At 40.5% G+C, this 13,688-nt stretch overlaps 1 protein-coding gene across 7 annotated transcripts in view; it reads left to right on the plus strand.

Moving 5' to 3' along the window:
* Sorcs1 (sortilin related VPS10 domain containing receptor 1) overlaps positions 1-13,688 on the plus strand; it is a 527,192-nt gene that overhangs the window by 392,919 nt on the left and 120,585 nt on the right. For all 7 annotated transcript variants that reach the window (XM_021151490.3, XM_085833868.1, XM_085833869.1 and 4 more), the window contains one exon: positions 12,596-12,714. In XM_021151490.3, the coding sequence (XP_021007149.1) occupies positions 12,596-12,714 (119 nt within the window). The remainder of the gene's footprint in view (positions 1-12,595; positions 12,715-13,688) is intronic.

A 13,688-nucleotide genomic window follows, 5' to 3' on the forward strand; every position in this document is an offset into this window, starting at 1 on the left:
AAGGACCTGAAAGACAATTCTCAGGAAAAGGTACATACGAACAACCAACCGACAAAACGTTCATAACTACTAACCCGGAAGGAGATGCAAGGGAAACCCACAATGCAATAAAGTCACGCCCAACACAAAATCCATTATCATCATGGAGTACATACATGTTAGTAAGCATGAAGGGAGAATGGACCCTAGGTGCACTATTGGTAGGGATGTAAATTAACATTTAATATAGAAAAGTACATGAATGTTCCTTAATAGTTTTATTAACCAATTCTCTTTATGGTATATACATCAAGGAATTAAAAAGGCATACTGAGACAATCTGCACTCTCATGTTCCTAAGGGTTTTGTTCATAATAGCTGGAGAATATATATGAGTTAAGTGGTTGCGAGAAGCTCAATAAAGAAAGACAACAGCATAACAGTGAGTTACTCTTCACCCTTTAAGATTGCAAACTCTTTTCATGAACAAACTTGAAGGTGGCACATGCCTTTAATCCCAGCACTTGGGAGGCAGAGGCAGGCAGATTTCTGAGTTCAAGGCCAGCCTGGTCTACAAAGTGAGTTCCAGGACAGCCAGGGCTATACAGAGAAACCCTGTCTTGAAAAACCAAAAACAAACAAACAAACAAAAACAAAAAAACAAAAACAAAACAACAACAACAACAAAAAACAAACAAAACCCCAAAAAACAACCAATGCACCATTTTACTCATGTGGAGTCTGAAGTACTTGAATTAAGCAGAGAATGAAACGTTATAAACTGCCAAGGACCAGCCTCAGCCTGGGAGAGAGGTTCTGAAAGAAGGAGTGGTTGAGAGTGGCAAAACAAAGGACTCAAAGTCAGATTGTGAGTCCAAGCCGATGACCCATGTTCTGTTTGAGATAGCTTTTGAACCTGATGTTTCCCTGTTTTGCTTTCTCTGGAGATCTCCAGACAGCTCTCACTCTGTCTTCTGTTGGAAGACAGCGCTCCACGAAGTTCTGTTGCTATCCTTAAAAATTTTCTGGATAGTCCATCTCTTGCAGATAATAAGCTGTGTCTTTTATTTTACATATCAATTCAGTCATTTACTCTGGGTTCCCTCTTGATTATCCTATGAGTCAGCATCCTATAAGCTCAGTCCCTTGGTTCTTAGGAGACAGCAAACACACACACTTTTTTGTTTTTAACATTGCAAAAGAATTCAGAGATATGCCTGCCTTTATGAAGCACAGACAATAAGCCAGCTGGGTGGGACCCCCACCCTGAAATTAACATTTCTATCAAGTTTAGGCCTAGACCTAAACTTTCTCTGTCCCAGACTGACCTTGAACAAAGGAATGTGTTTGTCTTTGTAAGCATAAACAAAAACATAACTGGATGGAATCTCCTGTGATCACCACTCTCTAAATCTCCTTATCCAGTTCCTTAGTAACTTTTTGACAAGTTGACTCACTGTTCTTTTAGATTCATGATGCCCATCATATAATTCATATTGCATCCTTATACTTTGCATAGTTGAGTACTTGTATATTTTTGAACTCATGTTTTCAGAGTTCTTTCTCACATCCTTAAGGGCTGGCCTGAAGGTCCCAGCATTTACCATTTTGCTAAGAGATTAGCCACACCTTTGCCTCTTGTACTCATGCTTTCTTTGATTATCCTAGAGTTGTTAACAGGGAGGACATTCCTTAAAGGAGGAACCTGAAAATATGTACATTATTATACAAGGAAGTCTTATGCCCACAGCAGTCATCAACACATGTAGAGGTATATGCCTGCTGGCTTATCCCAGGGACAGGAACCATTGTGTTCCACCCCTTACAAGGCCATGCCAGACCTGGCAATAAACAGCTATGGAAAGAGGAAAATAATGAAAGGAAGTGTCTTAGTTACCTGTCACTATGAAAGAGTACCCTGATCAAGTCATTTAAGAAAGGAAGATATTAGTTTAAAACCCTGTTCCAGAAATAGTCCATGTGAGGTCTGAACTCCAAAGCCAAGAAAGGAAAAGAATTAAAAGAGTCTAAATATAAGATATACTTGGTTGAGTGGCACACAGGCTGCTAGGTCAGAAGATGCTGACACATACCCAGGTAAACATGGGCCAGGTATAGAAACCGCACATACAAACCAGCACACAAGGTAATGGCAAGCACACACAGGCCTAGAAGGGTTGTCTCTTTGCCAAAGACAAAATGCCTAGATGGAGGCTTCTAACCTTAAAGTCAAATTTATATAGGATACGACCTTCTGCTATTGAATTGTTTGAACACTATTTACTTTTGAGTTCCCTGGACATCCAATATCTGCCATCATTGGCTAACTCACAGCCCCTAGAAGATAAGTGTCAAACATGTTTGAGATAACTCTTACCAAGGACATGCTGCGTGGGGTAGTTTGAATGAGAATGTTCCTCATCGGCTCATATATTTGAATGCTTGGTCTTAGTTAGTAGAACAATCTTAGAAGGATTAAGACATGTAGCCTTGTTGTTGGAGGTAAGTCCATGATTGTCATGGTGGGGAGCATGGTGGCAGGAAGGCAGACATGATGTAAGATCAGAAGCTGAGCACTTACAACTGATACACAAGCAGGAGGCAATGGGAGAGGGAGAGGGGGAAAGGGAGGGGGAGGGGGAGGGGGAGGGGGAGGGAGAGATTGATTTTGTCCTTGATACTGAATTTTGAAAATCTCAAAGTACACCCCCAGTGACTCTAAGGTTGAAGACTGGATCACTTCTATTGTCACTTGTCCCCTGACAGGAATCCCTTACTACATAACAAGGAAAGAGTAGGTTAATCACAGGTATCCTTTGCTGCCTCTTTCTTGGTTATTTGTTTTCTTATTATTGAAGTGACATCTACACAGAGTCTCAATATTTGCTCTTTATCAGATGTGTGGTTTGTAAATATTTTCTTTCAGGCTTTAACTTATTTCTTACAGTAGCTGTTATTCTCTCTAACATAGAGAGGTTTTCTGGTTTCTTGCAGTTCTATGCTTTCTTTTTGGCTTTGGAAAAATCTATGCTCAGACCAATGGTGTAAATAAACAAACAAACAAACAAACAAAAATCCCTGTTGTAAATATATCTTTCATTACCCAGATGTAATTGTCACCTCAGAGGCTTACTGATGAATAAGCTCATCCTCTCTAGTTCTTTCTGAACTCTGACTGACTGGTTCAACGCAGCTCTTCTGGCTCAAACTCTTCTCCAAGCTGACTGAATCAACCTGGCTTCTCTCAGTTTCTTATTGAATTGCTCTGCTTGGCCTCAAATGAACTCTGGAAATTTGTTCTGATCTTCTGGCTCCTTCTATTTTCTAGCTTCATCTGCCTCCGCTGACTTGCACTGAGCTTCAGGGACTCATGAAATTAACTGCTTTCCACTGAACAGCACTCACTGCAGTGACTCCCAATCGACTGATCTTCTCTCCCCGCACTGATCTTTTCTGTACTGTTCATGTGAAAGTTGGGCCTATCCTACTCATCATTTTGTCTGTCCCTCAATTAGAAATTACTTTCAAATACAGCTGCTTCTTTCTACAAACTAATTTTACATTAAAGATGTGTACCAAGGGAGTGTCTGTGTTTCAACTGGAGGGATTAAAGGTTGGTATGTCTGCATTCCAGCTACATCACATAAACCTAGGTGTTTGGATGTGATTTCCTTACCAGAATAGCCATGTTGCTGGATTAAAATCCACACCTGTAGTTTCTTCTAATATTTTTATTGTATCAGTGTAGAACCCAAAATAAATTCAAGACCACCTAGCCCCTTCCCGCTCTGAAGGGACTTTCCAAACTATATAGTTTAGGGGTCAAAAAGACCAGACTAAGCCTGCAGCTTCCACAACAAGATTAGAAGTTCCCAGAAAAATTCTCCTGCCCTGCCCCACACTGATTTCTGAGAAAAACTACAAACTGCCCTGACCTTGTCGCTAGAATTCCCCATGACGTTAATAGTTGTGATGTTAATAGCTGAACCATAAGTTCAAAATGTACTGCTGCTTTGTTGAATAACCCACCATAAGGGCAGACAGAGTGAGTCAATAGGCCAGAGGTAGTCACCTGATGCAAACCAACCAATGCCTGAAAAGGTTACTTGCTACACAAATTAGAATCAGCCAGCTAGCCCTGTTGCCTGAATCTGCCCCTTACATGGTATGAAAAGTGTGTTCTTTGTTTGTTAGGAGTCTCTCCTGTTGCCTGAATGCTGAGTGGGGGTCCCCAATGCATTGGATCAATAAAAATCCTCTTGCAGTTTGCAGTGATGGCGGTCTCTGTGATCTTTGTGAATGATGGTCTTTTGGTGGACTCCAACAATCAGTACTGACATTAAAATCTTCACTCAGGATGATATCCTCCAGGTCCATCCATTTGCCTTGGAATTTCATAAATTCATTGTTTTTAATAGCTGAGTAGTACTCCATTGTGTAAATGTACCACATTTTCTATATCCATTCCTCTGTTGAGGGGCATCTGGGCTCTTTCCAGCTTCTGGCTGTTATAAATAAGGCTGCTATGAACATAGTGGAGCATGTGTCCTTATTACCAGTTGGGACATCTTCTGGATATATGCCCAGGATAGGTATTGCAGGATCCTCTGGTAGTATTATGTCCAATTTTCTGAGGAACCGCCAGACTGATTTCCAGAGTGGTTGTACAAGCTTGCAATCCCACCAACAATGGAGGAGTGTTCCTCTTTCTCCATATCCTCGCCAGCATCTGCTGTCACCTGAATTTTTGATCTTAGCCATGCTGACTGGTGTGAGGTGGACTCTCAGGGTTGTTTTGATTTGCATTTCCCTGATGATAAAGGATGCTGGACATTTTTTTCAAGTGCTTCTCAGCCATTTGGTATTCCTCAGGTGAGAATTCTTTGTTTAGCTCTGAGCCCCATATTTTAACAGGGTTATTTGATTTTCTGGAGTCTACCTTCTTGAGTTCTTTATATATATTGGATATTAGTCCTCTATCTGATTTAGGATTGGTAAAGATCCTTTCCCAATCTGTTGGTGGCTTTTTTGTCTTCTTGACAGTGTCTTTTGCCTTACAGAAGCTTTGGCCCCCAATGGAGGAGCTACAGAAAGTACCTAAGGAGCTAAAGGGGTCTGCAACCCTATAGGTAGAACAGCAATATGAACTAACCAGTACCCCCGGAGCTCATGTCTCTAGTTGCATATGTAGCAGAAGATGGCCTAGTCGGCCATCATTGAGAAGAGAGGCACCTTGGTCTTGCAAACTTTATATGCCTCAGTACAGGGGAACACCAGGGCCAAGAAGTGGGAGTGTGTGTGTGGGGGGGACAGGGGAGTGGGGGGTATGGGGGACTTTAGGGATAGCATTTGAAATGTAAATGAAGAAAATACCTAATAAAAAAAAACTTCCGGAAGAAAAAAAAGAAAATAAGGTAATGGATGCTGTGGAATGAAGTGATTAGTCTGGGACCAAATGTGTTAGGAGCTAGGCATGATATTTAAATAAACACACTGTTTTATTATTTAAAAAAATCTTCAATAAACTTTGAGTTGCTATTTATATATGATATGAGACAAAAATCTGATTTTTATCTTTCTGAACTTGAATATTTCACTACTTAGAGACCATCCCTTCTCTCTTGTCTATTTTTGTTTTCTTTGTTCAAGATCATTGACACATGAGTCTGTGCTATTTTGTTGTGTGGGACTAGTATTCTGTATCATTATTTACTACAAGTATATCCCAATACAGTGGTTTGTTTGTTTGTTTGTTTGTTTGTTTGTTTGTTTTAATTACAATTGCCGTAAACGTTAAGTAATAGGATCCCTCTTGCTTTGTTCTATCTGATCAACATTGCTTTGGCTACTAGGGAAGTTTCCTGGTCCCAGATGGAGGGTAAGCAATGCCAACTGCAACCCAATAAATAGTGAATCCAACCCCAAACCTGTGTTTGAATACAAATGTTGTAGATTTCCTCAGAATGATGGAAGAAATACTGGTGATTAAATCGTGAAGATTTAAATAAAATTGTAGGTCCTGTCACCTAAGCACTGTTTAACCAGGCACTAGACTAACACTGGAGAACCAAGATCTGTTTGTCACGAATAGTGTCAATATGGATAGCATCTATTCCCATAATATGGATTAGATCAAGGGGCTGAGTAGTCTATCTAAATTTACCAAGACAGCAGCTTGTTCTGAGCTTAACTTCCCATTTTTCAGTGCAGAGCCTGGCTTTTAAAGGCAGCATCTCGTCTCTGTACCAGCACTGGTTTGTGGTAGATAGGGAGTGTGTCATTCCACACGGCAGCTGGTGCACAGTGAGGATATTTGAAAAGAACAGTACAGTACCCTAATTACCTGTGGCAAGAAAAACATCTGTGTGAGAGAGGTAATGAAATTAATTCTAGCATGTAGCAGTTGCATACATTAATTGACATTAATTAATGCCAAATTACATGAGACTTCCTATGGAATCTCATCACATACCAGAATAGAATATGGAGAGAGTTCTTCATACTTAATGCTATTACAGCAAACCTCAAGGGGAATAAGAGTGATTGGTCCCTCATTATGAATTGCAGCCAATTTCTTTCTACTTACATTAGAAGGAAAAAGGGAGAAAACTAAACCCTTTACCAGACAGGCAGCCTGAAACAGATCGCTTACCCTTCGGTTTTTTAAATTTCTCTTTTAGTCATCCTGAGCAGAAATAGAAGGCTAATTTTGAGGCTTTCTTTGTGTTGCTTAGCTTGTATTACCTACCTTGTAATGCTCAGATCAAAGATGGCTCACTGGACAGATGAACCTGAGTACACAGAATAGGGAAGCAGAAGAAACCATAATATTGAGTCATGTCTATTGAAACTGCTTTCTCACAAGCCCAGGATGACCTGCATGAACCCAGGTGAGAACTGCTGGGTCATCAATTTAACTTCCGAGTGTCCCATTCTTTCACTTACTGCCTTGCTATGATTGTTGACATCTCATGTATGTTTTATTCACATTCTTGCCTAGGCACACATAGAATGATTTCTGTATATACAACTTGCCAAAAAGTGGGTCTGCACTATAATATTGTGCCATCCTATCTTTTAAAAGCTTTTATTTGGAAACCATTTTAGAAAGATGGAAAGCTTACCAAGCTGGTTTAGAATACGTGCACTCTCTACACACTCTCATCTTGTTTGAGCATTATCATAACCAAGGCATGATATTCAAAGCCAAAAACTTATCAAATATTATTAATTGGTAATTTGTCATATATACTTTAAGTATTCAGTCCTAGAAGTAGAAATTTGATAATGAATTGAATATTTCACAGTTTATATATTCCCTCTTTGTTTCATCTTTCTTTTAAGTATGGTTAAACATTTCTGGGGCTGGAGAGATGGCTCAGTGGTTAAGAGACTTGCTACTATTACAGAGGACCAGCATTCAGTACCCAGACACATATAGGGGGTGCCTCACAGCCACATATAACTCTAGCTCCAAGGGACCCTATTGCCTCCTTGGGTATTCTCAGATGTACACACACACACACAAACACACACACTTTAAAAATTCTTTAAACACTTAAAAAAATTAACAGTAGGGGTTAATTTTGTCCTGTGTGCCTGGGATCATACATAGATGTCAGAGGACAACTTTGTGGGTTCAATTACCTCCTTCCACTTCATGTGCTTTCAGACATCCTATCAGGTCTCTAGGTTTTCATGTGCCTCCTTTTCCCTCCCAAAGAAAGGTCCTAGCTAGACCTTACTAAACACTTTCTGATAAATATACAAGTGAGCGAATCTTCCCATAATGTCATGATTTCCTGAAGTGAAATCCTTAGAAGCAAACCTGAGCTCCAAGAATATAATCATATGTGTCTTGCTCCACATTGCAAAAATACTTTGTAACAGGGTGAATTTAGGAGTGTTCTCATTTGGGTGTAGATGGACTCACTGATACTTACGTAGAAGAAACCAAAGTCTAGTTCATAGAAGTCAGCCAAGACACATGCAGATTTTCATGTAACATGTGAAATAAGAATGAAGAAAAGCTGGAGTCAAGGCAAACAAGCAAGTCACACACACCCCAAGCCCCTTCCGTGTTCTGTTGTTCTATAAACCACCATTTTTACTCTCTGTACATCAAAATCAGTTGATTATATCATTGCCTGTAGTGTTGTGACCATTAACTGTACTACATACCTGTTAACATCCAACAGTTCTCAACCTGTGGGCAGCAACCTCTTTGGGGTTTGAAAGACCCTTTTACAGGAGTTACCTAAGACCATCAAAAACACAGATATTTACATTATAATTCAAAATCACAGTTATGAAGTAGCAACACAAACAATTTTTAGTTGGGGATTACAATGACATGAGGAATTATAGAGAAAAGTCACAGCATTAGGAAGGCTGAGAACGACTGTTTCTGACCTTGACAAATAATGCTCCTTTGTTGGCTTTGCTAGTCTCAGATTTCCAATTTATACATAAATAAATATCACGTGTGTATTAACATCTTTCCATCCGATGTTTGATCAGGATCTTCGAAGAGGAGGAGATTGAGAGCAGAAAGAACATTGTCAAACACTATTCTAGGTAAAATAAGGATGTGAATTCATCCCAGAGTCCTCATTAAGTGTCAGTCCGATCCTCAGAGAGGGAGTTGTGCTCTCTTCAGAAGCCCAGGAAATCCCAACCTTTGCATTTGATTTAGTTCACTATAGCCACAGTTCTCTTTTTCTCCTCTCCCCTAGCAGCAGAAGAACAATGGTAGATTTAGTACACTCAGCAGCCCAATGGTGCCATTAGGGACCAGGTTCTCTCAGGCTGGTCACAATCATTAGGTGAGTTGACTATAGTGGTTCCTTTAGATAAGGGGAAAATTAGAATAGTCCCCATGCATCAAAGTGAGACAATATTGTATAGAGGGAGGTGAGTCTCCTTCTGTATGGATGGCCCCATCCCTCACGTCTCATTTAGCAGTACTATATTTAAAGGCTGTGTTCAAAACCAGCCAATGCTAAGGGGATGAGGAATAATTAGAGCAGATTTAGGCACATGGTGATTACTCTTCACATATAGGAGCTTCTTCATGGAGGAAGTTTGAGACAGCACGTGCAGTATTGGCTTTCCCAGCGAATAGAGGAGAATGGCAGGTGGCAGAATATGAATGAGGACCTCATACAGGTGTCTTACTGGCATAGCACAGACCAGTTGAACAGGTCTTTTTAAACGGCTGATGATGTTCCTCAAACTGACTCTATCACCGTGAAAAAATAAAATCAAACCAAAGAAAGAGTAAGAAAAAGAATCCTTATAATAATTGACATTCATAGAGGTATAAATTTCAAAACATATGGCATGTGTATTATTTAATCACACATTAAATTCTGTGTAGTAGCTAATAGGCAAAATGGCTGATGTTGTTATCCTACTTAATAGCTGAAGGATGCAAGTTTAAGGATGATGAAATGGTTCCCTCTCAGCTAGGCAGCTGGCACTGAACTACAGCTAGAACCAAAGAGGTTTTCTTCAGAGAAAGAAACCCTCATTTGTTTTGCGGCCCTAGGCAAATGTTGAAAAATATGGAGCCATGTAAAGGTTGCAAAAATGGTCTAGTGGACTGTGAAATTGTGAGGTCAAGACTTTGTGTGCTATAAGAACATTCTGGAAAAAGACAATTCCCAAGGATGGACCATCTAGAGACTGCCATATCCAGGAATCCATCCCATAATCAGCCTCCAAACGCTGACACCATTGCATACACTAGCAAGATTATGCTGATAGGACCCTGATATAGCTGTCTCTTGTGAGACAATGCCGGGGCCTAGCAAACACAGAAGTGGACACTCACAGTCAGCTATTGGATGGATCACAGGGCCCCCAATGGAGGAGCTTGAGAAATTACCCAAGGAGCTAAAGGGATCTGCAACCCTATAGGTGGAACAACATTATGAACTATCCAGTACCCCGGAGCTCTTGACTCTAGCTGCATATGTATCAAAAGATGGCCTAGTCAGCCATCACTGGAAAGAGAGGCCCATTGGTCGTGCAAACTTTATATGCCCCAGTACAGGGAAACGCCAGGGCCAAAAAGTGGGAGTGGGTGGGTAGGGGAGTGAGAGGGAGGGTATGGGGGACTTTTGGGATAGCATTGAAAATGTAAATGAGGAAAATACCTAATTAAAAAAAAAGAAAAAAAAGGATAGAAAAAGAAAGAAAGATCTTAATTTGGGCAAAAATAAATAAATAAATAAATAAATAAATAAATAAATGGAACTATGGCATGTCTAAAAAGGAAATAGAGAGGATAGGTATAAGGCTTTCCTTTAAGTCAACTTTGGGTTTCACCAAGACACAATGGGGTTTTAGATCTATGCTGGCATATGCCCCTCTATGGAAGGAAAATTACAAGTGAGACTTGTTGCATCATGTACTGAGTCTACCAGAAACTTCATCAACAGTCAAATGTGGTCCAAATGTGCATGCTGCCCCCTACTGACCCTTCTTGCAGAGTTTAGGAACACTCTGTTTCTCATATACTGCTGTTCTTGGTATTTGTCAGTTCTTTGCTAATTTTCAGAGAAGTCATTGTGAGACCTTGTGTCCATTCACCTTAACATACTGCTGTCCATCCCCACTTCCTTTACATGATGAACTCCCCATACTTCATTTGGGGGAAATATCTGTACTTCCTATTTAAATTCTTGGAAATCAACGTCTCAACTTATTAGACACCAATTTTGTAAGAAAGCACACATTTAAACAAGAAAATGTTTCATAGAATATTCACTTTTTAGCTCACAGTGTTAGTATTAGGATTAGGGGTATAGCAGAGAGGAAAACACACACACACATACACACACACACACACACACATACACACGTGGGGAGAGAGAGAGAGAGAGAGAGAGAGAGAGAGAGAGAGAGAGAGAGAGAGAGAGTAGTGAAGTATCATGGATACAGCCTCTGAGTTTCTTTTAAGGAGAAATCATGAAAGGCCTTCATAAATAGAAGTGGTTTGAAATTGAGATTGTTATTGATAACTTGTTAAAATTCTCTGGGATGGAGAATTTTAGACAGAGTAAATGTGGATGGAAAATCTTTATCAGCAAGGGAGAAGTTGGGATTTATCATGTTAACATCAATGGGAAGATTAGAAAAGTCATGGGCAGAATAAGAGAGGTACATATGTAGTCAGCGTAGGAATGTTAGATTTGACGGTCAGAGGAGGTTTCAAATGCATTCCAGTGTGGTTTTAGGGTTTAATGTGGCATTTTAAGTAAATACTGCCATAAAATGATTTGAATAAAGCCAGAACCTCTCTAATGCAACATTTGTCCAGCAATAGAGTTGGATCTAAGAGTTGTCATTACTTTAGAAGTTGTGTTCATGAGCCCCTGTGTGCCATCTCAGTTGAAAACTTGGGTGTCTATTTTCTCACTTCTAAACTGAGAACAAAGGTTTGGATAGGAGATGTCAGTATTGTCTTTCATCCTTTCTTTCTTTCTTTCTTTCTTTCTTTCTTTCTTTCTTTCTTTCTTTCTTTCTTTCTTTCTTTCTTCCTTCCTTCCTTCCTTCCTTCCTTCCTTCCTTCCTTCCTTCCTTCCTTCCTTTCTTTCTTTCTTTCTTTCTTTCTTTCTTTACTTCTTTACTTCTTTCTTTCTTCCCTTTCCCCCTCTCTCTTTCCTTCCACCCCCAAAGATTCCCTGTCTCCAGATGCCCCTCCTCAGAGCCTTCCTTCCTCCACCCCTCCCATTCTCCCTCTTCAGGATTAGGCTAATCCTTTCCCACTGAGGCCAGACAAGACAGCACTGTTGTGGAACTTAGGGACAGTCCCCCTCCAGTTTTTGGGAGACCCACAAGGAGACTGAGCTGCAGGTCTGCTACATATGTGCTGGGGGCCCTTGGTCCAGACCATGTGTATTATTTGGTTGGTGGTTCAGTCTCTGAGAGCCCCCAAGGTTCCAGTTCCGTTGACTCTGTTGGTCTCCTGTGGAGTTTCTATTCCCTTCAGGGTGTTCAATCCTTTCTCTGGCTCTTCCATAAGAGTCCCTGAGCTCTTTCCAATGTTTGGCTGTGGGTCTCTGCATCTGTTTCCAGGAGCTTCTGGGTAGAGCCTCTCAGAGCAGAGAGGGTCCTGTCTGCGAGCATATCAGAGTATCATTAAAAGTGTTTCCTTAATAGTGTTTTGTTTTCAATGCATAAACAAGCACCTTTATCTTACTAAGGATCACATGACTCAGTTCAGTGGGACTTCTACCCGAGGTTTTTAAAATCCCGCACGCAAGTGTGTTTCCCTGCTTCTCAGTAAAGGATTAACATGTGAAGGTCAATTCTAATACAGATGAAAATATAGCTGCAGAATCACAGGTCTTACTGTCAGTTTTTTGAAAATCTTTTCTTTGGGTATTTGGAAGAGGAAAAACTAAAGAAGAATTCTGTAACAAAACTTGGTCGTACCAGAGACAATGGTTCTGGTAGCAAGCTAATAAAATAGCACTGATGATTTGAACAGTCTCAGTGATACTTAGTGGGCACTTGGAGAGCTTGTGAGACTTGCTTGAACATATTAGCATCCTAAGGAAAACACAAAATACATAGACTCTAGAGCTTTTGTGTTCCTCCTTTCCAGACTCAATATACCTAACTTGTCGGATGCAAAACTGCACTGAAGCCAACAGAAATAAGCCTTTCCCAGGTTACATCGACCCGGACTCTTTGATTGTTCAGGATGATTATGTGTTTGTTCAGGTAAGAAAACCCTACTTCTTGTTCAGTGGCTCAAGGCATTTCTAGCCTCTGTCTGGTATTAGCCCTTTCTGCCTGCCTACACACCATCAAAAGGAAGAAAGAAACGAATTGGATAGGAGGAAGGGGAGAAAGAGAGGGGAAAAGCCGTAAAAAGGGAAGAGAGGAGTAGGGAAGACAAGAAAGAAAGGTGGGACAGGGAGGGATGCTCACAGGCTGTTCTTCAGCTACAATTTATAGAAATTAACCAACAAGTCTAAAAACTGGTGCATTAACCCAGGAGTGATACACACTTCTATTGATCCACTTTCCCAAATAAAGCCCAGTCAATAAAGGGATTGAGATATCATGTCCATCTCTCCTTATCAGGAGAATGATCACCCAGTCAGTCCCCTCTTCAGTATCACTTTTAAAGGAAAGAATGTGAAAGGGGACTTGTGTGAGGGATGGAGGAGGGCCATGTACCAATGATCCCCTGGTATGATCAGGCACCACGGCGGTGCACAGGGCAACATAGAAGAGATGATTTCCTCCTCCTGAAAGAATGGAAAACCACTTGAGGAGTTGAGATTTCATGATTACGGACAGGAGACATGCATCAATCATGCACTGCTTCATTTAGCACTTAAGAAAACTTTTAGACTCATTTGTCCAACTTATCTAAAAATTATGTTATTACTTTCCAAGGTAAGAACAGAAAATCTCTCTCCCTCCCTCCCTCCCTCCCTCCCTCCCTCCCTCCCCTCCCCTCCCTCTGTGTGTGTGTGTGTGAGTGTGTGTGTGTGTGTGTGTGTGTGTGTGTGTGTGAGAGAGAGAGAGAGAGAGAGAGAGAGAGAGAGAGTGTATGTTTGTGTATGTGTGTGTTACAGATGAGGTACATTCTAGACACAAGTTTATTTGAAGAACAAATTCTATCTAACACCATGAATTAAAAAATACTACCAAGTATCAATTTATCTAATTTTTAAATGTTTCAG

This window comes from Mus caroli, unplaced genomic scaffold (genome assembly GCF_978045245.1).
Source record: "Mus caroli unplaced genomic scaffold, Mus_caroli_1 scaffold_20, whole genome shotgun sequence".
Classification (NCBI taxonomy): Eukaryota; Metazoa; Chordata; class Mammalia; order Rodentia; family Muridae; genus Mus; species Mus caroli.